Raw genomic sequence first — 23,888 nt, forward strand, 5'->3', positions numbered from 1 at the left:
GTACTTATCCAGCTTAGAGGCAACTCCAAAAGTATCAGATTCTTCATAAACCAGCACAGAAAGCCAGCGCACGTAAAGTTGGATGGTCTTGTCTTTTAATGTGCGCATTATCTTTTCCATTATGAGGGCCTAAAACTGTGCGTGGGGGTTTCTTTCTCTTCTGTTATGTGACTAGTACGTCTTGCTAATGCTAATGCTTACAAATGAGTAATTGCTGTCTCATTTTTTCATGGGATAACTCCCATCAGATGGTAAACCCAGCATTATCCAAAGTAATTCCATAGGTAGCTTAGTTCCAGTTATGTGAAAAGTTAGTTCTTCTTTGAGTGCTTGCTCATATCGATTCCATTCTAGGTGTGTGTGCACCCACATGCGCGGTCATCTGAGATTTTTGCTTTAGCGGTATCTGTAGGGCTGGCTGTGGCACCCCCTTAAGTGTCACGCTCATGCGCTGGTATATCAGGTGCCACCGGTTTTACGTCCTCTCAGTTCCTTTTTACCGCCCGTGATGGTTAGTCAGAGTGCCTTTCTTGCTTTGCAAGGGCTAGCCATTTTTCATCTTTGGACTTCGTGCCTTAGGGCCTTGTACATAGTTGATTCTTCAGTATTTAGCGTTAAGTACCTGTTAAGTGATCTTAGTAGTTAGAGTCGCATTGGGGACTTTGCCCCAGTCTCTGGGGTTCAAGCCCTGCACCGATTGTAACAGGCCTATACCTGTTAGTGACCCCCACGGGAGCTGTCTCAAGTGCTTGGAGGAGACATAGGTAAAAGACAAGTGCCGTATCTGTAAAAACTTTTGGCTCCGCATACAGAAAGAGTGGGATATTTGACTTCCGGCTCTCCTCACGGAGTCCGCCCTCTGTTCGACCTCCAAACCATCTCGACAGGATTTGCCGAGCATCTTGGCATCAGTGCGAAGTGCACCCCTAGCACTGAGCTCTGCCCAGCACCATTCCCCGTCGCGCCATCTCCACTGTCTCCACTTCTGTGGTGCCGATCACCGGAGCCACTGCCGAGATAGTCTGGGACTCGCCATTGATTGCTGGCACCAAGATCGCGGTCCCCGTCATCTTAATGTGGATTGCCTAGAGGGAGGTGCCAGTCCCCTTACTACTGGTACTGATCACCGTCCCACTGGTCGCCATCTCGATGTTGATCCAGGTCGCCTACCCCATGGGAGCATTCTCTGTCCCACCTCCAGTCCCCCTGACACTGGTCTCCCAGTCGCTGGTCCCCTTGTACCGGGCACCATTATCTGTGGTCTCTAGGCAGATCCAGGTATCCATGGCCCCTCTGTGGTCTCTGGAAGGCGGTTCCTCTGGCACTGAAGGACAGTTTAGCCTCTTGCCTAGACCTCAACGGCGTGACTGGATGACCAAGACCGCAGTGCCAGGTCAGTGGCAGCCAGGTCAGTGACCCATGCACTGGCCTTGTTGGAATGCAGGGGGAATTCCGGTCATGGCTATGCCCCCTTCGCGCCACTCGTCGGCCGCAGCCTTGGAGCAGCAGCTGCCAGCACCGACAGCCCTGGGCTTGGTGCAGGAGGCATGCCTGGAAGCCGAGACTGAGGAGGCTGTGCCCACTCCTAAGCTTCCCTTGCCTGCAGAGATGGAGGACCTGGGGTCCCTGCCTGTGGTACAGTCCTCGTCTTTGTCCCCAGATGAGGCAGTCGCAGGCCTCTCCAGGGCCAGTCTGCCAGATCACTTTAAGGACCACCACCAGGCTCTGCTTTGTTGGGTGGACGAGAACTTGGGCCTGGAAGTGGAGGAGATTGCTGAGCCGATGGACACCCTATTCAATGTCCTTTCAGCCTCTAGCCCGACTCGCGTCACACTACTGGTGCATGATGGGGTCCTCAAAATTGCCAAGTCCATCTGGCAAACCCCCTGCTCCATCCCTCCCTCCTCAAAATGGGCCGAGAAGAAATACTTTGTCTTGGCCAAAAGTTTTAAATACTTGTATACTCACCCACCCACTTCTTCCGGCTCGCTGGTGGTCTCAGCAGCCAATGAGAAAGAAAAACAGGGACGTTCCAGCTTGACCCTGAAATATAATGGGGCCAAATGACTGGACTTGTTTGGGAGGAAGATTGATTACACCTCCAGTTTACAGTTTCAGGTGGCAAACCATCAGGCCCTCTTGGGCCATTACAACTTTAATTTATGGGACTCCCTCCGTAAGATTAAGGAGTATATCCCACAGGATTTCGCCCAAGAGTTTGATACTTTGGTGCAGGAAGTCACCACAACAGCCCAATGTTCCCTGCAAATGGCGTGGGATGCAGCGGACTCAGCTGCCAGGTTGGTAGTGTCCATCCAAGACCTCCCATTCTATGGGAACAGTCTATTCTCTGACCAAACAGATGTGAGGCTGCATGGGCTGAAAGGCACTAGAGCCACCCTTTCTTGCCGAGCATGCACACACCGTAGTCAATGCTTAAGCAGTTCTGGCTGCCTCCGCCGCTGAGGCCATGGCAGCCTCGTCTGGGGTCTCCTAGAAGAAGGGACAGAGATACTGGATTTAGTCGTCACCACCCTTCTACCTCCCGCTCACCTGTGCAGCCTGGCCTGGCAAAACAATCAGGAGGCCAGAAGCACTCATTATGATGGCACGCTTGAGAGTGATGCCCCAGCCAAATCCCTGGATCTGCAGTTCCTTTTCCTCAACCGCTTTCACCCCTACTGTTCGGACTGGTTGCAGGTCACCTCAGACCGCTGGGTCCTGGACATAGTACCTTGGGGCTATACCCTGCAATTTTCAGCCGCCCCTCCTTCTCACACCCCCCAACCTCCCTTCCCTCTTCAGGGACCCTTCTTGTGAGCAATTCCTTGTTCAGGAAGTTTGAGAACCTTTTGCACCTGGGGGCAGTAGAAGAGGTCCTTTGGGATATGAATGGAAAGGGGTTCTACTCCTGGTACTTCCTAATTCTGAAAGCAAAAGGAGGCCTCAGACCCATCCTAGAACTGCATCGCATCAACCAGTCTCTCAAGAAGTTGAAGTTTTGCATGATTTCCCTGGCTTCTATCATCCCCTCCCTGGATCCATGAGACTGGTACGCTGCTCTCGATTTACGGGATGCTTATTTCTACATTTCCGTATTCCCGGGTCACAGGTGTTTCCTCCACTTCATAGTGGGCATGCGCCATTTTTAATTCATGGCACTGCCCTTTGGCCTGTTTTCGTCCCCAAGGGTGTTCACAAAATGCATGGTGCTAGTGGCGGCTTACTTGAGACATTGAGGGGTCCAGATTTTCTGGTATTTCAACCACTGGCTCATCAAGGGCAGGTCTCGGGAGCAGGTGCAGAGGATCCTCCATCTGGTGTGTTCCACCTGCCACGATCCAGGCCTGTTCATAAACATAAAAAAGTCCACATTGATGCCAAACCAGCACATAGAATTCATCGGGGCGGTCCCTGACTCCACGCGAGCCAGAGCCTTCCTTCTGGAAGCGTATTTTCAGGCCATGTCAGACTTGACTCCCCTTTAAAGAACCACCCGCTCACTAAGGCCCACACCTGCCTACGTCTGATGTGGTCATGTGCATATACGTGGTCACCCATGCTTGACTCCATCTACGGCCTCTGCAAGCATGGCTGGCCTTGGTCTATATTCCCAGCAGACATGGGCTGGACCGGGTGGTCAGGGTGCTGAACCACATCCTATGATCCCTGCATTGGTGGTTGGACCCCAAGTCAGTGCTGCAGGGAGTTCACTTCGTGACCCCGTCCCCGTCGTTGACCCTGGTTTCTGAAGATTCAGATCTGGGCTGGGGAGCTGACCTGGGTGAGGTGAGCACCCTGGGCCGCTGCCTGCGGGATGATCTCGCCCTCCATATCAACGTCAGCAAGATCAGGGTGGTTCACTTGGCCTGCTGGGAATTCTTGCCTCACCTGGAAGGCAAGGGGGTGCAGGTCCTGACGGACAATACCGCTGCAATGTATTACATCAACAGACAGGGTGGTGCCAGGTCCTTGGCCCTTTGTCAGGAGGTGCTCGATCTTTGGGACTTTTGTGTCCAGCATGCCATTCATCTGGTTGCAGATCACCTCAGCAGGTCCTTCTTGTCTTGCCATGAAAGGTTGTTCCATCTGGAGGTGGTCAACATAATCTTACAGAGGTGGGGGACTCCCCAGGTGGACCTATTTGCGTCCAGGCAGAACAGAAAGCGCCACGTATTCTGTTCTATTCAGTGTCTGGACAGAGGTTCCCTTGTGGACGCCTTCCTCATTCCATGGTCAGGAGTGCTGATGTATGCCTTCCTGCCAGTGCTGTTAATTCACATGGTCCTCATGAAAGTCAAGCAGGACAGAGCGATGATTATCCTAGTAGCTCCCGCAAGGCCCTGTCAGCACTGGTTCAGCATGTTGCTGAGCCTTTCGGCAGCCACCCCTCTTCTACTGCCTCTTTGGCCGGATCTGCTGTCCCAGAACCACAGCAATCTCCAGCACCCGAACCTGGCAGCGCTGCACTTGACGGCTTGGGTACTGCATGGCTAAGCGCAGATGAGCGGGCATGCTCAACCCATGTTCAGCAGGTCTTGCTGTGGCAGGAACCCCTCTACCAGGGCAACCTACCTGGCTAAATGGAAGAGTTTTGTGTGCTGGGCCTTGGAGCAGCCTCTTTGGGCCGAGCAGGCCTTGCTGCAGGATATATTGGATTATCTGCTGCACCTCAAACTTGAAGGGTTGTCCCTCTCTTTGATCAAAGTCCATCTGGCCGCCATTTCGGCATTGCATTCTCCATTCCAAGGCAGGTCTCTCTTCGCAGATCCTATGACACTGTGGTTTTTGAAGGGTCTGGAGCTCCTCTATTTACACATCTGGGGCCCGGTTCCCCCCGGGACCTGAATCTTGTGCTGTCAAGGCTATGGGGTCTCCTTTTGAGTCTCTGGCTTCCCTCTCCCTCCTGCTTCTCTCCTGAAAGGTTTCGTTCCTGGTTGCAACAGCGCTGGCCTGCAGGATGTCTGAGATCAGGGCGCTCACCTCGGAGCCACCCTATACGGTCTTCTACAAGTACAATGTCCAGCTGCACCTGCATCCAGCATTTCTGCCCAAGTTCGTTTCTCAGTTTCATACTTGTCAGTCTTCTGTCCAAATCCCCATGCATTGGATGAGGAACGCAGGCTTCACACCCTGGACATCAGGAGGGTGCTGGCATTCTACATAAGTAGAACGAAGCCATTCCATAAGTCAATGCAATTGTTCTTTGCGGTGGCAGACAGGATGAAATGTCGCCCAGTGTCTGCTCAGAGGATTTCGCCCTGGATCACGGCCTGCATCTGCTACTGTTATAAGCTGGCGAAGGTGCCTCAGCTGGTGATTGTGACGGCACACTCGACTAGGGCACAGGCACCAATCGGCAGCCTTCCTGGCACAGGTACTGATCCAAGAGATCTGTTGGGCCGCTACCTGGTCATCGTCCACACGTTTGCATCGCATTACACGCTGACCCAGCAGGCTTGAGACGACGGTGGCTTTGGCAGAGCGGTGCTGCAAGACTGAACTCCGAGTCCACCTCCATTGATACTGCTTGTGAGTCACCTAGAATGGAATTGACATGAGCAAGCACTTGAAGAAGAAAAAATGGTAACCCACCTTTCGTAACTATTGTTCTTTGAGATGTGTTGCTCATGTCCATTCTATTACCCACCCTCCTGATCCTCTGTCGGAGCTGTCGGCAAGAAGGAACTGAGACAGCATAGGGCCGGCGGCGCCTGAAATACCAGCGCGTGAGTGCGGCACTCAAGGTGGCACCTTCCCGGCCCTATGCCTGTTGCTAAGTCAAAAATCTCCAATGACCGCACACATGGGCATGCACACACCAAGAATGGAATGGACATGAGCAATACATCTTGAAGAACAACAGTGACAAAAGGTGGCCAACCATTTTTTCCATAACTTGTTAGCAGAATAATTGCCCTGTGGGACATTCCTACCACATTATGTGGAGTGGTAGTGAGCACATGGTTAAGGCAGTGCCAGATGTCACGTGTTAGGGGCTTAAAGTTTGCTCAGAACAGTATTATTTGTAGGACTTATTTGAAATGGCAACTTCAGTTTGTAAAGTGCTTGAATTTTGTAGGTAACTTTGAAGATGAGAGGACAATATGAGCCTAGTTATTAGTGTTGTAAAAAAACACTATTTAGGGGGAAAACTTTCCCATACTTATTTTGGACTTCTTTTTAAAAGAAAATATACAAGACATATGACATTATATGTAGCCCTTTAATATGTGGTTGAGCAGTTAATTCTAGTGTTTAAGTTTTGGCATGTTCTGAATGTCTGCTGTGAGTCAAAAAATTACTGTATAGTTCAGCATATTCATAAATGATCTGGAATATGGGGTGTTGTGAGTTAACAAAATTTGCAGACTATGCAAAATTAATCAAGATAGTTAAGTCCAAAGCCGACTGAGAAGAGTTACCAAGGTGGTGGGGAGATAGCTCAGTGGTTTGAGCATTGGCCTGCTAAACCCAGGGTTGTGAGTTCAATCGTTGAGGGGGCCATTTAGGGATCTGGGGCAAAAATTGGGGATTGGTCCTGCTTTGAGCAGGGGATTGGACTAGATGACCTCTTGAGGTCCCTTCCAATCCTGATATTCTATGATTCTATGAATTGGGTGACTGGGCAACAAAATGGCAGATGAAATTCAGTGTTGATAAATGCAAACATTGGAAAAAATAGTGCCAGTTATATGTACAAAAAGAATGGCTATACTGGATCAGACCATTGCTCCATCCAGCACAGTATTCTCTCTTTTGACAGTGAATGGTGCCATGTGCTTCCAAGGGAATGAATAGAACACACCAACTTATTGAGTGATCCATCCCCTGTCATCCAGTTCCAGCTTCTGGCAGTCAGAGATTTAGGGAAACCCAGAGCATGAGATTGCATCCCTAACCATCTTGGCTGATTACCATTGATGGATCTATCGTCCATCAACTACTGTGTGAATGTGGAATATGTTGATGATCTTACATTTCCAATATAATACTGATTATCTGAACTCTGGGTAGTTGAAGCGCTCTCAGCCTCCAGACTGTATCATATCCAAATGCCTTGCTTATCTAAAACCCTGTTTTCTTAAAAGGCTTTATATGCTTGTAAAATCTAATGTGTTTTGCAGTATCTGAAAAGATTCAGCAGTGACCAGAAAAGTGTTTGTGCACAAAGCTCAGTGCTTACAGAGAACATTAAAAAACCACCCCCCCACCCCCCAAGAAGTTGGAATAAGTACACACAGCTTAATTTTCACAGGATTATGTCAGTGGCAGCAGACTATCCATATTATAAATGATCTTTACAGAACACAATTAGATCAGCAGGGAGAGAAGCCAAAACCTTAGTGCATTGTAGCTCGTTTTCTTGGTCTCTGTAACCCTGCTGTAATATCATGAAGAAGAATAGTGAAATGTGAGCCATGTGGCTTCTTCAGAATGATAGAATGACTGTCAGTGTCTGCAAGGAAAATTAGCTGCAAATGCTGCACAGCAGAATACTGTAGTTATGAGACAGTTATCTGCAAGAAGGAAACTTAAAGTGGCCACAAATAACCTTAACTTTGTCTCTTGTATTTGCCTCAACCAAAGCTTTCTGGCTTGCAGAGTTTACGGACTCTGCTATTCTTTTATCATTCTACAGATTTTCACAAACCCCTACTCCCAAAATTATTCAAATTATGTTCCTTTTTAATAAATTATGTTCCTTTTTAATACTCTAACAGTTGTAAGCCACTAGTGTGTCCATTATTAGGCTATTGGAGTACTCTTCAGGTGGATGAAAACAATTAGCTTTCAGTCTTGTGTGTCTCCACTGCACTCCAGGCCGATACAAATGTAACAACAATACAGACCCTGTTGTGGTTTATTGGAAGTTGTTCCTTATCTTTAACTATGCGTCTCCATGATAAAGCAAGAACATAGTTCCCATTCCTAGGCTATGCAGAAAAGAAACTCAATGGAAGATTTGTTAAGGCAAACTAACTCCAGATAATGCTAGTGTGGACCATGACCGTTCTTGTCTTTAACAGGGTGCTTTCAGGTCAGCTTAGGTGTCAAATTTATATTTTTATTAAATTGATCAATGGAAATGTTTCTCTGCTTGGTTTTATTCCAGTTGAAGCAATGTCTAGTGTCAGGTTGGGATGTTGAGAGAGAAGGTGCTGGAGCAAACTGCTAAATTAAAGAGCAGCAAGGCCTCCATTCTCATCCTCCTTGACCTTTGACATGGTCAACCACTCTGTACTTCTTAAAATCCTGTCCTCTATTGGCTTTTCCTGCTTCTCTTCCTGCCTGTTCAGTCCCTCTGTTGGCAACTCATTTGGTTCAGTAAATGGGACTTAGTGTAAATGAGAATCAGGCCTAGAGTTTGGAAGGATAAATTCTTAGGCTTTAGGTTATAAATGAAAATTGAGGGCAATAGAAAGAAACTTCCCCTGCAATGCAGTGCAGGGTTGCTGCCTGCAAACGCGAGAGTTTATTTACCAGTGCCTTGTTCAGTCCAGTTTAAATAGCCCTTGAAATAGTATCCCAAGGGGACTGGTAGAAATCTCATAATTTGAGTTAAAGTCACTATTTAAAAATTGCCTGTCATTGAGGCTACATTTTCTTTAATTTCATTCTCTTGCTCTTCATCCTCCCAATACCACCGTGCGCAATCCTGTCTGTTTGATGCTCATATCTGTTGGTTACGGTATGCTGTAAGGCATATAATCACTGTAGTTTTTGACTGTGTCCCCTCTTAGTCAAGATTTTTACAAGCTGTGCATGTTAAGTTCTTTACCTTTCCTCATAAATTGGTCCCTAAAAATCATTTGCTGCACAAGCACAGCAGTTGTCCTGCACTCCTGTATATGGTGGGAACCAGTTTGTGCCAAGGAAATATGAAAGTACAGGTCAGAGAAGAGAAGAAATTGGGACATAATTCTTTCATTCCCTTTGTGAGCTAATTCTTGGGGGTGTAACCTGACAAGAGACTAGATGCTGTGGTGATGAACACATTAGGAACTTTTGGATAGAAGTGCTCAGTTGGCTGAAAAAGTAGCAGAGCAGAAATTGTGTATGAGATGACCAATGTGCATGTAGGTTAGGGTTCCCTATTTTAACCGGACTGCTTGGTCCCCATCTAGAGTAACCTCCTGAGAAGACAGCAGCGCATGATCAAAAACCGGGAGTCAGCCTGCCAGTCACGCAGGAAGAAGAAGGAATACATGTTGGGGCTGGAGGCCAAGCTGAAGGCTGCCTTGCTGGAGAATGAGCAGCTCAAGAGAGAGAATGGTTCACTGAAGAGGCAGCTGGATGAATTGGTGTTAGAGGTAAGAAGTGTTTGTGGAAGGACAAAATCCATGGAGTGATTTGTTTAGAACAGCATGGTAATGAACTTGTGTTGGTACAGGCATCATAATGGCATGTGCCAACAACTGGGGGCAATAGGGATGGCTGTTACGGACCTCTGTCTGCTATTAGTTTAAAATAATGCACATGTTCATCATTTCCCCCCCCCCCTTTTCCCTCACCCGCTGGTCTGGAACCAGAGTCCCCCTGTCAGCATGCTGTCTAGATGCACTGCTAGATGCATCATTTCTGAATTAAGTTTGTTTACTTACACAGCTAATTACCATTGTTAGTTAAATTGGTATTTGAAGGAAACTCCACACTAAATTAAGTGATGTGCTTCTCACATGCAGTTATGCTCCCTCCATGCCCTCATTCAGAATTGTTAGCATAGAAGCCTAAAGTGATGCTAGAAGGGGCCACTGTGATCATCTGGTCTATCCTATATAACACAGGCCATAGGACTTAGTCCTAGAGCATATCTTTTTAGAAAAACACCCAACCTTGATTTAAAAATTGTCACTCCATCCCTATGCTGCTCTTTGTTCTTCTTTCCCCACATGATTGGGAGGGTGTTTCTGCTTCTCAAGCAATAACTGCAGCAGAAGGAAACCAAGTGACAGTCCTAGTCAGTTTCCCTTTATTCTCCTGCTTGGACATGCTATGTGCAGGAGCAGCACTGGTAGGAGCCTCTGCTTTCGCTGGCATGGAAGAAGGGAGAAACGATCTGCAGGACAATTTCAGGATTGCAGATTTCTGTGCGATAGCTTCCAAATGTTAACCCTGCTACATAATTCCCAGTATAATTCACTTCAGTTTCCTTTAGCAACTTTCTGCGGAAAAGAGATTATTCTGGAGACTTCCTTAAACACCTCATGCTCCAGCAAGGTGTCTTTATTTCAGATCAAACCCATTAAAGGTGACTGAAAGAGGGGCTGAAAAAGCAAGTGTTAGACTGGCCTTTGTAGTATCTAAATGTGTGAAGAAGGCCTGGAAAGGTCTCCCTTTCCTCAATTTTTTTCATTTAAAAAAATATCCAGGCTTGTCTTCCCTGTTATACTGCATGCACCTCATTTCTGGAGGACCCAGTGTTGTGGATTGGGAACGCATAGCCTTAAATGTAAGAGCTAAAGTAGTTGAATCTTCAGTCAAAGAGCTTTACTTCTACTTCAATTAGAAGTGGGAAAGAAATGAAGAGTAGACCCATGGTCAGGATGCTACCTGAGGCATAGGCTTTGTCTACACTACATAGCTTTTAGTAACATGGCTGTTTCGCTACAGCCATGCCGCTAGAAGTCATGCAGCGTAGCCGCTGTTTGTCGGCTCTCCTACTGACATAAAACTTCCACCCCCAACAAGTGGCATTCATGCTGTTCACTCTGGTGCTCATCATGGAAAAATTGTGGGGGTTTTTTTTGGCAGGGGGTGGGGAAGGTTAACACCTCTGAAAGACAATAGTTTTGTCGTTCAACTGCCAGTGTAGACATACCTTAGGAGAAATGGGTTCATTCCCGGCTCGCCACAGACTCCTTGATGGCTTTGGGGAAGTCACTCTGGACCTCATCTTTCCATCTGTACAATGGGGATAATAGGACTGCCCTGTTTCAAGGGGGTGGGGAGGGGGAAAGGATTAATATATTACAGACTGTGAGGTGTTGATACTATGGTGATAGGAGACAGATAGCCTTAGTTTTAATTCCTTGTTGTAAATCTATTGATTCTTCAGTTGTCCATAGAAAATTTGGTAGATGGCACTTGAATGGAATGTAAAAAAGGACTAGATATATTTTTAAATAGGTCTGACTGCACTCATACATCTTTATGAAAAAGGGGAAGCTCATTTTTACCTCTGAAGTTTTACGCTTTGCAAGTCATCCTTAATATAAAAGGCAACAACAGGAGTTAGAATGTCGGAAATGCATTTGTGTTTTTAAACCCTCACTTACACTGTATGTGCGCTCTGTCTCCCTGTTTAGAACCAGAATCTTAAAATCCCTTCTCCAAAGAGAAGAGCTGTGTGTGTGATGGTGATATTGGCCTTTGTAATGTTGAACTATGGCCCACTTAGGTAAGTTGCCTTCCTCCATCCTCTCCCCACAACAATAGAATTAATTATTGATTTGACTCCATAGTCTTGATTATCTCCTCCCCACCACCAGTTAATTTCTACCTGGATCTTTAATACCGTCTGTCTGGTGGTGGGAGGCCATGGACTCACAGCATAGTTTTTTGCTATCTTCCACGCTAAGAGAGCTTCTCAGTAGTTGACTTGTTACCACGTAATGTAACAGTGAATGATACTGGGGGGGGTGGGGGTGTATTCCAATTCCCCCCCACCCCCTTTTCTTTCTCCACTCTCAATATTTGAAAGTTGGAGAAGCTTTTAAAAGTAATAGTTGAAAAAGGGATGGGGAGGATCTCTTGATATAATTTACTCTCTTGCATTCAGTGATAAAAAGGGGAGAAAATAAATCCCAAGTTTCAAAATGATTTTGGTTTTCAAAAACAAGTGAAAATCTCAATTCAAAACAATTAAAAAAAAAATCAAATGACAAGTTCTCACAAAAAAAAAAAACCCTTAGTTTTTGTGAAACCCCATTTCCCCCTCTTTTTTTGGGGGGGAAAAAAAATCCCGTTGTCTCTTGCTCCTTGACTTTGATACAGTCAGTCTTAAAATTTGGCTCTTGTGTCAGCATCCCTTTCAGCTGAGCAGGTGGAGTTAGTTTAGAAACAAAATAATTACTCCTGAGGACATTCTGTGCCAAAATAATTAAAAATTCTGCACACAATATTTTAAAATTCTGCACATTTTATTTGTCAAATAAATGTGGAGGTTCCAGTATGACACTGGGGAGCACAGGCCACTGGCTGCACAGAGGTGGGAGATCATTGTGCAGGTCCCACCCCTCTTCCCCCCAGTACACGGACTCAGCAGTGAGGCTGCACACAACCCTGACACAGGGCAAGGACCGTGCCTGCCCCAGAAACACCCCAGGGTTCTTCCCCTCTTTGCCAGGTGCACCAGCTGTGGGCAGACAGGCTGAGCAAGGCAGGATCCAAGTGTGGAGGTGCTTAGTGTGGGGGATCCAGATGTGGGTTGAGAGGGTTCTGTGCGGAGCAATCTGTGTGGGCAGCTCAGTGCGGGATCTGGAGCTTGTTGAGGGGTTCTTGGTGCAATAGTAATGGGACTCTGCAGGGGGGTCCAGGTGAAAGTGGTTGGGGCTAAGCAAAGGGGGAGTCGGGGGAGATAGAGCTTGGCAGGGGGTCTGGGTGTTGGGGCTTAGTGGGGGGTCCAGATGCCAGGGGAGTGGGACTCCACATGCAGCTGGTTGGGGCTTGGTGGGGCGGGGATCTGTGTGTGGGTTGCTCGTTGGGGTGGTCCAGGTGAAGTGGGGCTCAGGGGGGTTCTGAGTGCGGGGGGGGGGTAAGGCTCGGCAGGAGGGTCTGGGTATGAGGAGATCTGCATGCATAGGGGAGCAGCTCCCTGTACAGGGATCCCTCCCCTGCAGCTGAAGAGCAATGGGTGCAGGAAGCAGGGCGGGGGAGGAGAGAGAGAAGAGGCAGTTTGCAGATTTTCCTGCAGCTGAGAGAAGAAACCTAGGGGTGGGTCTGACCCGGCCCTGGATGCCATGCCGGGAAAGAGGAAGTCCCGTCCTCCCCAGCCCAGCCAGGACTAGCAGCTGAGCCCACAGGGTAGGAGCCACCAGCTCGGTCTTCCCCAGCCCCCTGCCCCAGAGGCCCCTACCTCTCTGCCACCTGCCCTGGGCACCCAAAACATACTGCTGGGGAGGAGCACATGACCGCTCTTGTGGCTTCCCTTTGCTTCCCCATGAGGAAGTCATTTTTTTGCAGGGAAGCAAAGAAATCTTCAGGGGATATTCTGTGGATGCACAGTAGCGCAGAATCCCCCCAGGAGTATATACTAATGTATTTGTTCTACTATCATGGAACTTTTGTCTGGCTCTTGGGTGCTTCCCCATAAAGAGTCACAGTAGGCATGGCTTAAACTTGTGAGTTCCTCTTGTTTTCCTTTTCCCTCATGGGCACATTCCTCATTACAGGAGGGCCAGACTTCTGGATGTGTAAGTTATAGTCCGAACTGTTTAGCCTTTTCTGATAATCTGATGTACAAAATTCCCATCATAACAATGCTGCAGAGAGAATGTTGTGAATTCCCTTTGATTCACTAGTTGCCTGTGGACCAGACAATGTCCAGTTGAACATAAAGCATATGTGCTATTGCTTTTTAAGCTGGGAATTGAAATTAATGTAGATAGCCAAGGGAGCAAGTGAAGGTCTTTTGGTAGAACACCCAGTGGTCACAGAGTGAGGGATCGGGAAAGAACTCCACTCCCTCCCAGGTCTGTTATAAATAAGTCTTTAGCATAATGGAGAAAAAAACAAAGCTGGTTTTTGGGGGGGGGGGGGGGGGGCGGCGCGGATTCTGGTACTTACATCCCTGTTCACTAAACCTGGCTTTGGAAAGTAGGGCTCTGTCCCTTGTGGAACTCCTTCCTGCTCCCCAGATGGAGCATTACAGTAGACCTCAAGTTGCTGTATACTGTGTATGTTCCTGTTCAGTACATGAAAAATCCCTTTTAATGTAAGAGAGATAGATTAGAAAAATCTGGATTTTCTTAAAAGGATACTGCCAAGATGATCCTATATTTGAAAACGAAATGTTTACTGACACCAGCAAGATTGTTAAAACTGAAAGGACTTTAAACTCTAAGTCACTTGCCAGTATTGATGCTATCTGTCTTCGCCTTCACTTCCCTCAGTGTCAGCAGTGAAACTCGACGGGACAGTTTTGCTTATTTCTGTTATTAAGCCCAGTTTGCTGCACATCAGTTATATTTGTGATTCAGACACTGCAGGGAAAAGTTTAAAACCTATATTGATCTTCAAACCACCTCATTTACACTGATTTTTAAAACTCTGAAAATACACATTTTCCACTGGTACATAAAATTTGGACCTACACTACTTGTTTTTGTGCCTTGAATGTTTGACCAAATGAAGTTAGTTCTTTTGTGACTGTGAGTGTGAGTATATGCCATGGAAATACTCATGGGCTTTATTTTATAAACACAGGACAATTGCTGGATTTTCTGGCTTTTGTGGAACTTTATAGGTGTTTTACATAGAGCCCACTATGTGGATTTCTGCAATTTTGTATTAATTTAAACTACACTTTTCACCCAGCAACTGAAAATACAATGAATGGATTTATTATAATCTAGTCTACATAAAACCCAGGCGGGTTATAGAGAAGTAAAACAAGTCCTTTAAAATTCTTAAGTCCTGCCTCTTCAGACAGTGATTCTCTCAGATATTACAAGATAAGCATTGGGGCTAATGAGTGCAGGAATGGGAGATGTCCAAAGAAAGTATAGGTTATTTGGGAAGCAATGGGTTGTGATATAGGAGATCACACCATTACTGCATAAAGCTGAGCTCCTGACCACTTGTGATTGAAGAGCCCATGCCATTGTCTATAGCAGTAGGCAAGCTAATTCAGGTGCCCTGGCAACACTTCCAGTTTGGGTGATTACTTTCTGCCTCCTTAAATCTCAGTGTAGTTTCAGTTGCACAGGGTTTTCTACTTCCTCTCCTAAATTGGCATGTGGAGTTGCTATGTGCCGTTTAGCATGGAACACAGCAGCTGTTAGCCATGAATTAGGTAATGCTTGCATAGTTTATAAATTGCTTTTGGATCTTTCAAGGTGAAATGCGCTATAGAACTGGAAAAATAATGGTTACAAGACAAGGTACTGCTCTCTTCTGAGAGTTTAAAAGTTCTAAGAAAAAATGTTTTTGTGGGACTGAATTAATTGCTGCCTTTGTGCTATGAGGGTTTGGGAATAATTCTGGCTGTGTCTCTAAGTTTGAATGTCAGTTTGGGGTGTTTGGATGGCTTTTTTTGGTGGGTTTGTTTTTTAATTACCCCAAAAATCTCCACCCTGGAGAGAGAATGCACATAAAAATATTCTTCTGCTTGGAAGGTGTAACAGGGTTGCACTCATCTCTCACAAGTGTTCCCTGGCCAAGTGCGTGTGCCTGCACTCTCTCTCTCTCTGTTTGTAGTGGGTCTTTGGTGACTCAGCTCTCTGGGAAACTCATACACAGTCTGTGAGATAAAAGCAACACAAACCACTTTCAGGATACAAGTCTCACAGGGGCCTCTCTCAAGTGCCCTCTGTGATGTCTCTCAGTTTGTCCCTGCTCTGCAACAGAGCAGTGCCTCAGGGCTCCTTCGTTGGAGGCAGTGTCTTCGCCCTCCCGGGGCCTTTCTGGCCCCTGCTCTTAAGCTAGGCCACTACAGTTCAGTTCTCCTTCTGGGGTGCCTCAAAATCTAGGCCATTTTACCAGTGGCTGGGGACCCAGGCCCACCCTCTACTCCAGGTCCTTGCCCTGGGACACTATAGATAGCAGCCATCCACAATGTCCTTTTAAATTGCACCCTCAAATTAAATTAATGGCACCCTCAGCAAGTTTGCAGATGACACTAAGCTGCGGGGAGAGGTAGATACCCTGGAGGGTAGGGATAGGGTCCAGAGTGACCTAGACAATTGGAGGATTGGGCCAAAAGAAATCTGATGAGGTTCAACAAGGACAAGTGCAGAGTCCTGCACTTAGGAAGGAAGAATCTGATGCACCACTACAGGCTGGGGACCAACTGGTTAAGCAGCAGTTCTGCAGAAAAGGACCTGAGGATTACAGTGGACGAGAAGCTGGATATGAGTCAGCAGTGTGCCCTTGTTGCCAAGAAGGCCAATGGCATATTGGGCTGTATTAGTAGGAGCATTGCCAGCAGATTGAGGGAAGTGATTATTCCCCTCTATTTGGCACCGTGATGGCCACACCTGGAGTATTGTGTCCAGTTCCCCCCCCCCCACCCAACTACAGAAGGGATGTGGGCAAATTGGAGAAAGTCCAGCAGAGGGCAACAAAAATGATTAGGGGGCTGTGGCACATGACTTATGAGGAGAGGCTGAGGGAACTGGCCTTATTTAGTCTGCAGAAGAGAAGTGAAGGGGGGGATCTGATAGCCTTCAACTACCTGAAGCGGGGTTCCAAAGAGGATGGAGCTAGGCTGATCTCAGTGGTGGCAGATGACAGAACAAGAAGCAATGGTCTCAAGTTGCAGTGGGGGAGGTTTAGGTTGGATATTAGGCTTGGTCTACAGTACACGGTTATTTTCGAATTAGCCGAGTTACCTCGAAATAAAACTGGTTCCGTCCACACGACCAAACTATTTTTTTCAATTTAAAGGGCTCTTTACTCTGATTTCTGTACTCCATCTCGGAAAGTGGAGTCGCGCTAAAAATCGAGATCGCAGTTCTGAGTTACAGGTACTGTGGATGCAATTCGACGATATTGGCCTCCGGGAGCCATCCCAGATTGCTCCCTTGTGACTGCTCTGGACAACACTCTCAACTCTGATGCACTTGCCAGGTAGGCAGTAAAAGCCCCAGGAACTTTTGAATTTCCTGTTTGGTCACCATCAGCACAGGTGACCATCAGCACAGTATACCATCACAGGCGACCATGCAGAGTCCACCATTTCAAGAGACCACGCAGTCCCGGATTCGTAGACAAGCTCCAGCATGGTCCGAACGGGAGGTACTGAATCTCATTGCATGTTGGGGAGACGAATCTGTTATGGCAGAACTACGTTCCAAAAAAATGGAACGCAAATACATATGCTAAAGTCTCCAGGGCCATGACAGAAAGCAGCTACTCCAGGGACACAGAACAGTGTCGTACAAAAATCAAGGAGCTCAGGCAAGCGTACCAAAACTCCAGGGAGGCGAATGGGCGCTCTGGGTCACAGCCCCATATATGCCGCTTCTACCATGAGCTGCATGCAATTATGGGGGGTGACACCACCACTACCCCACCACTGTCTGTGGACACCTGCAAGGGGGGAGTAGCAAGGAGCGAGGAGGATGAGTTTTTGGAGGACGAAGAGGAGGAGGAGGAGGACAGTGCACAGGCGGCAAGTGGGGAATCCGTTTTCCCTCCTAGCCAGGAACTATTCTTAATGCTGGAGCCAGTAGCCTCCCCCTACTTCCAAAGCATGCTCCCGGACCATGACCCTGGAGAAGGCACTTCTGGTGAGTGAGAGCTTGATCGGAGCCATGCAGTGAGGGGTGGGGGGAAACCCAGCCGCGCTGGGCTGTTCGCGTTTAGTTTAAAGGGCTCATCCCTGCTCAGAGCCTCATCGGAGCCCCGCGGTGTGTGTGTGTGGGGGGGGGGGGGGGGGGAGGGGGGCGCGTTGTGTGAAGCGATCATCCCAGAGACCCCGCAGGCTGCATGCAAGCTGAATTCTGTTGCCTGGCCGTTGCCTGCAAGCTGAATTCTGTTGCCTGGTCGCATGTGATGGCTTACTCACACCAAAGTGGCAGGCACTTCAGTATCGGAGGCAAAATGCGACCTTGTACAGAAAGAACATGTGCTGTGTACTATGAATTGCCTGTTTCATTGAGAAACAGTGTCCCCTTTGTTCTCGAAAATGTATCTTTTAAAATACTACCCTCCCTTTTTCTCCTCCTGCAGCAGGTGCAAATGTTTCAATGCAGCCTCTATCATAAAGCGTTACATGAATACGAAGAGGGAGGGACGCACGCAATGAGAGCAGGCAGGATGCTATGGTCAAGCTCATGGGGGAGCAAACTGACATGCTCCACTGTATGGTGGATCTAATGCAGGAAAGGCAGCAAGACCACAGACTGCCGCTGCAGCCCCTGTATAACCGCCCTCCCTCCTCCCCAAGTTCCATAGCCGCCTCACCCAAACACCCAAGAACACGGGGGCAGAGGCTACGGGGACCCACACACTCAACCCCAGAGGATTGCACAAGCAGCAGAAAGCTGGCATATCCTAAATTTTGATTTGGTTTCTGGATTTGTCCTTCCCTCCTCCTCCTCCATCCCCCTAACCCAATACTTCCCCTCCCCCATCTAGCTTCTGATTTCTCTTAATGTTTTGTGCAACAAGTAGTAAAGAACGGTTTTTAAACAATTGTGACTTTATTTCCTTTCATATATATATAGGGGGCGGGTAACTTTAAGAGAAACAAACACAACTCTCACACTGTACCCTGGCCAGTCATGAAACTGGCTTTCAAAGCTTCTCTGATGTGCAGTGCGCCCTGCTGCGCTCTTCTAATCGCCCTGTTGTTTGGCTGTGTGAAACTGGCCACCAGGCGAGTTGCCTCAACCTCCCACCCCACCATAAACATCTCCCCTTTACTCTCACAGATAATTTGGAGCACACAACAGGCAGCAATTACAATTGGAATATTGGTTGTGCTGAGATCTAACCGAGTTAGTAAACTGCACCAGCGCGCTTTCAAACATCCCAACGCACATTCTACCACCATTCTGCACTTGCTCAGCCTATAGTTGAACTGCTCCTTACTACTGTCCAGGGTGCCTGTGTACGGCTTCATGAGCCATGGCATTAAGGGGTAGGCTGGGTCCCCGAGGATAACTATAGGCATTTCAACATCCCCAACAGTAATTTTCTGGTCTGGGAAGTAAATTCCTTCCTTCAGCTGTTCAGACAGACCAGAGTTCCTGAAGATGCGAGCGTCATGCACCTTTCCCAGCCATCCCACATTGATGTCGGTGAAACGTCCCTTTTGATCCACCAGTGCTTGCAGCACCATGGAAAAGTACCCCTTGCGGTTTACTTACTGGCAGTCCCGGTGTTCCGGGGCCAAGATAGGGATATGCGTTCCGTCTATCGCCCCGCTGCAGTTAGGGAACCCCAGCGCATTAAAGCCATCCACAATGGTCTACACATTTCCCAAAGTCACTGCCCTTGATAGCAGCTGGTCAATGATTGCGTTGGCTACTTGTAGCACAGCAGCCCCCACAGTAGATTTGCCCACTCCAAACTGATTCCTGACTGACCGGTAGCTGTCGGGCGTTGCAAGCTTCCACAGGGCTATGGCCACTCGCTTCTCAACTGTGAGGGCTGCTCTCATTTTGGTATCTTTGCGCTTCAGGGCAGGGGACAGCAAGTCACAAAGTTCCATGAAAGTGGCCCTACGCATACGAAAGTTTCGCAGCCACTGGGAATCATCCCATACTGGCAACACTATGCAGTCCCACCAGTCTGTGCTTGTTTCCCAGGCCCAGAATCAGCATTCCATGGCATGAACCTGGCCCAAAGCCACCATGATCTCCCAGTCGCCACATGCCGTGCCGTCTGCGTGCATGTCCTCATCAGTATAGTAATCGCACTGTCGTGGCTTCCTCGCCCGGTTTTGCAGGTACTGCACATACTGCTGGATAATGTGTGAGGTATTTACAATGGTCAAAACTGCAGCGGAGATCTGATCGGGCTCCATGGTATGGCACCTGCACAGGTAATCCTAGAAATAGGGTGCAAAATGTAGGAGAGCAGAGTTGGCGGCGGAAGCTGTGCTGTTCGGTTCACGGTAGCCAAACAACGGCGGAAAACGGTTGTCTTCTGTGGCTTTCACGGAGGTGGGAGCCCAGGACAGACAACATGGAGAAGCTCCGAAGCATGGCAATAGCAGGAGAGCAGAGTTGGCGGCGGAAGCTATGCTTCTCGGTTCACAATGGCTGAGCAGAGTGGAGTTGGAGAGGTGGATTCACAGTAGCAGGAGAGCAGTGGTGCACTGTCTGCTGAAAGCAGTATGGCATTTGCACGCCACAAAGGCGCGAAACGATTTTCTGCTGTAGATTTCTGATGACACACACCCAGAAACACCCGCGAGAATGTTTTTGCCCCATCATGCACTGGGAGCTTAACCCAGTGGGCGGCGGGGACTGCGGGAACTGTGGGGTAGCAACCCACAGTGCACCACTCCGACATTCGATGCTAGCCTTGGTACTATGGATGCAATATGCCGAATTCACGTGCTTTAGTGGGGACACACAAGACCGAATGTATAAAATAGCTTCTGAAAATTCGAATAGAATAATTTTGAAATAATTTCGTACTGTAGACGTACCCTTAGGAAACACTATTTCACTAGGAGGGTGGTGAAGCACTGGAATGGGTTACCTAGGTAGGTGGTGAAATCTCCATCCTTAAAGGTTTTTAAGGTCCAGCTTGACAAAGCCTTGGCTGCGATGATTTAGTTGGTGTTGGTTGTGCTTTGAGCAGGGGATTGGACTAGATGACCTCCTGAGGTCTCTTCCAACCCTAATATTCTATGATTCTGTGAAATAAAGTGCATTGCTGCTATAATTCCCTGGGCCACTTCCATGTGGCTCCTACACATTCTTCATCCTTACCTCAGGGCCTTGTTCTTGTGGAGTCCCAGCAGCAAGCTTGAAGCACCATCCACTCTACTTCAGCTCTAGGAAGGAACTGAACTTATTCACGTGCTGCAGCTTATCTTATACTGACCTGCTGGGCCCTGATTGGCTGCTTGCCACACAGCTGCTCTCGGCAACTTGGAGGAACTCTCTACTGCCCTTTTCTGAGGTGGAGTGTGGCAGGGCCACAAAGCCTCCAGCTGGGGCCTCAGGGCCTTGTCCACCAGGATTCTACAGGATTGAGAGAGAGCCCCTTTACTTAAAATGAGGAATGCTGGCAGAACCAGTAATATCTGTCAGTCTGGTAGAAATTTTTCAAGTGCACCCACTTTTGGTAGAAAGACATTAAAAAGAAAATATGAAGGACCAGGAAGAGGGAATGCATAAGACCTGCTCCTGTTTGAGGAGCAAAAAACAGAATGGAAGGGTTGTCCCTAGCCCCGTGCTTCCTCTCCCCCACCCCCATCACTGCAAATGATCTCTCACCCTAGGGACTGTGCTGAATTTGACAGTAAAAGTTGCTGTCAGTGTAGAGTCTGTGGTCTGTGTGTGTTCGAATAACAATAAAAATTGACAACTACACAAACATAACTTATTTTTTTAACCTGTTTGATGTTCAGTAGAGAGATAAAGTGGAAGGGAATTCCTGGGTGTCTAGCCATTCTTGGCACTCATTGTAATAGGTCAGCCTGCACTGGGTGGCCTGCATCAATATTGATTTTAGACAGTGGGAGCCGAAGCTAGTGCCTTGGTTGGGGATGGGGATGGGGCCAGAGCAGATTGGGGGCAGAGCGGGGCTGGGTGGTGCTCCCTCCCGCCCCGCGTGGAGGCCGGCCCAGATTCTGCCGTCCCACCCAACGTTCCTCTGTGCCTCCTAGGGAGGCGCACCCCACAGTTCGGAGACCACTGCAGTAGTGAATAGTATATCTGCTACTGTGAATTAGCAGGAAATTGTTTTTTCTTCTTCGAGTGATGGTCCCACTGTGTATTCCACACGTGTATGCATGCGCACCAAGCACCTGAGTCTGGAGATTTTGAGTAAGCCGTGTGTATTGGCCCACGCATGGGCAGTTGCTCTCGTGCTCTGACCGACGCCTCTCCAATTCCTTCTTACCACTGCGTGGTCTGAGTCGGAATCTTTTGTGACCATGGATGCTGCTTGAACTGCATCATTCTGTAAATATATTGTCAATAGCTTTTCAGTATTTGTATCTTTTAGACTTATTATAAAGTAGTATTAGTTGTTTTTCCCCCACCCCAGGGAGATCCCCCTAGGAAAGCTGGAATTATGCCCAGAGTCCTGGGGTTCAAGAACTTTGTTTCCTAACCCCACTCATTTTCTATGAGTGAGGAACACCAGTGCTGTCTCTACTGCCTAGGCAGGGCTCACATCTCAGCCAAGTGCAGCATTTAGGCTATGTCTATGCTACCACTTATGTTGGCAAAACTTATGTCTCTCTGGGGTGTGAATATTCCACTCCCCTGAGCGACAAAAGTTACACTGACATAAGTGCTGGTAACATATTGGAGGGAGAGCTGCTCCCAATGACATTGCTTATGCCGCTTGTGAAGGTGTTTTTTTTTTTATGCTGACGGGAGAGCTGTGTCCTGTCAGCAGAGAGTGTCTTCACCACACACACTGCAGCAGCGCAGCTGTATCAATACAGCTGTCATGCTGCAGTGCTGTTCGTATAGACATGGCCTAAGACTCAGAGAGTTTGTCAGAAGGGATCATCATGATCATCTAGTCTGACCTACTGCACATCGCAGGCCACACAACCTCAACTGCCCACTCCTATAATATGCCCATAACCTCTGGCTGAATTCCTGAAGTACTCAAATCTTGATTTAAAGACTTCAAGTTACAGAGAATCCACCATTTACTCTAGTTCAAACTGGCAAGTGATCCATGCACCGTGCTGCAGAGGAACGCGAAAAACTCTCAGGGTCTCTGCCAATCTGACTGGGGGGAAAATTCCTTCTTGACTCAAAATATGGCAGTCAGTTAGACCCTGAGCATGTGGGCAACACCCACCAGCCAGATACTTTGGAAAGAATTCTCTGAAGTAATTTAGAGCCCTCCCCTTCTAGTGTCCCATCTCTTGCTGTTGGAGATATGTGCTAAAAGCAGTCATGGATGGGCCATATGCCGTTTTGAGCACTCTCATCATGCTATCTCCTCCATAAACTTATTAACCTCAGTCTTGAAACAAGCTAGGATTTTTTGCCCCGACTACTCCCTTTCAAAAGCTGTTCCAGAACTTCACTCCTCTGATGGTTAGAAACTTTCGTCTAATTTCAAGCCTAAACTTATTGATTGCCAGCTTATATCTATTTGTTCTTGTGACAACATTGGCCTTTAAATAAAGGAGAGGTTATTTAAGTTACCACACTCCCACTCCCAGAGTTGTGAGGGTCAGGAGCTAAGACTTAAAAAGACCCTAGTCAGATCTAGGCTGTGGGGAAAAACTCCTCTGTACATCAGCTTCATCTAGCAGGCAGCACCCCTCTGAGCACGCATTTAGGAATTGAAGGTAAGACTTGCAAATCTCAGGATAAAGCTTCTCAGGAGAGCAGGGAACACTCTCATAAACATAGAAGCAAACTACCTTTGTTCATGCCTGCCCCGAAGAGAAAAGTTCCCTCTCTGACCCCTTCAGAGTGCCCTCACAAACAGGTCCTAAAGATTTAGGTCCAAGTAAAGCTCCTTGGCAAGAGAAAATGTTGTGAAGGGTCACAGATCTGTCAGTTCTGATATCAGTTCCAGCATCTAAAACACAGGACAAACTTCCACTGAAGCTCCCTTTGACTTCCAGACTTGGTGCTAATAGTGTTGAGGTCCCGGAGGGATCCAGCTTCCACTGTGATCAGGAAAGCACCAGATCTGATGGCTCCACCAGTGGGCTCACTCTGCACCCCAGGGCGATCAGAGACCTGTTTCCCCAGAGAACATTTTCATTCTCCTGTAGGTTCACTCACCCCACCTCTTGGGTCCATCCTTATTCAGAGACATAGTTACTTTTGAAGAGGAAGCTGGTTTGAGGATGCAGAGCTGCTCTGCTCTCCTGTCTGCAGGCCTGAGTACTGTCGGTTCTACTGGTGGTTTGGGACCCAGCTTTTTCTCCTGAGTTTCCAACAACGCAGGAGTCTCTATCTTACCAAACAAAGATGGCTTGGGATAGGAGCCCTAGGAGATCAAGGTTCTGTCCTCGGACCAGACGTGACTTGTCAAGAGACAGGTGATACCCAGTG

At 47.8% G+C, this 23,888-nt stretch overlaps 1 protein-coding gene across 12 annotated transcripts in view; it reads left to right on the top strand.

Moving 5' to 3' along the window:
- ATF6 (activating transcription factor 6) overlaps window positions 1-23,888 on the top strand; it is a 386,674-nt gene that overhangs the window by 75,764 nt on the left and 287,022 nt on the right. For all 12 annotated transcript variants that reach the window (XM_037907733.2, XM_043552969.1, XM_043552971.1 and 9 more), the window contains exons 8-9: window positions 9,129-9,314; window positions 11,310-11,401. In XM_037907733.2, the coding sequence (XP_037763661.1) occupies window positions 9,129-9,314; window positions 11,310-11,401 (278 nt within the window). The remainder of the gene's footprint in view (window positions 1-9,128; window positions 9,315-11,309; window positions 11,402-23,888) is intronic.

The sequence above is a fragment of the Chelonia mydas genome, chromosome 8 (assembly GCF_015237465.2).
Source record: "Chelonia mydas isolate rCheMyd1 chromosome 8, rCheMyd1.pri.v2, whole genome shotgun sequence".
NCBI lineage: Eukaryota > Metazoa > Chordata > Testudines > Cheloniidae > Chelonia > Chelonia mydas.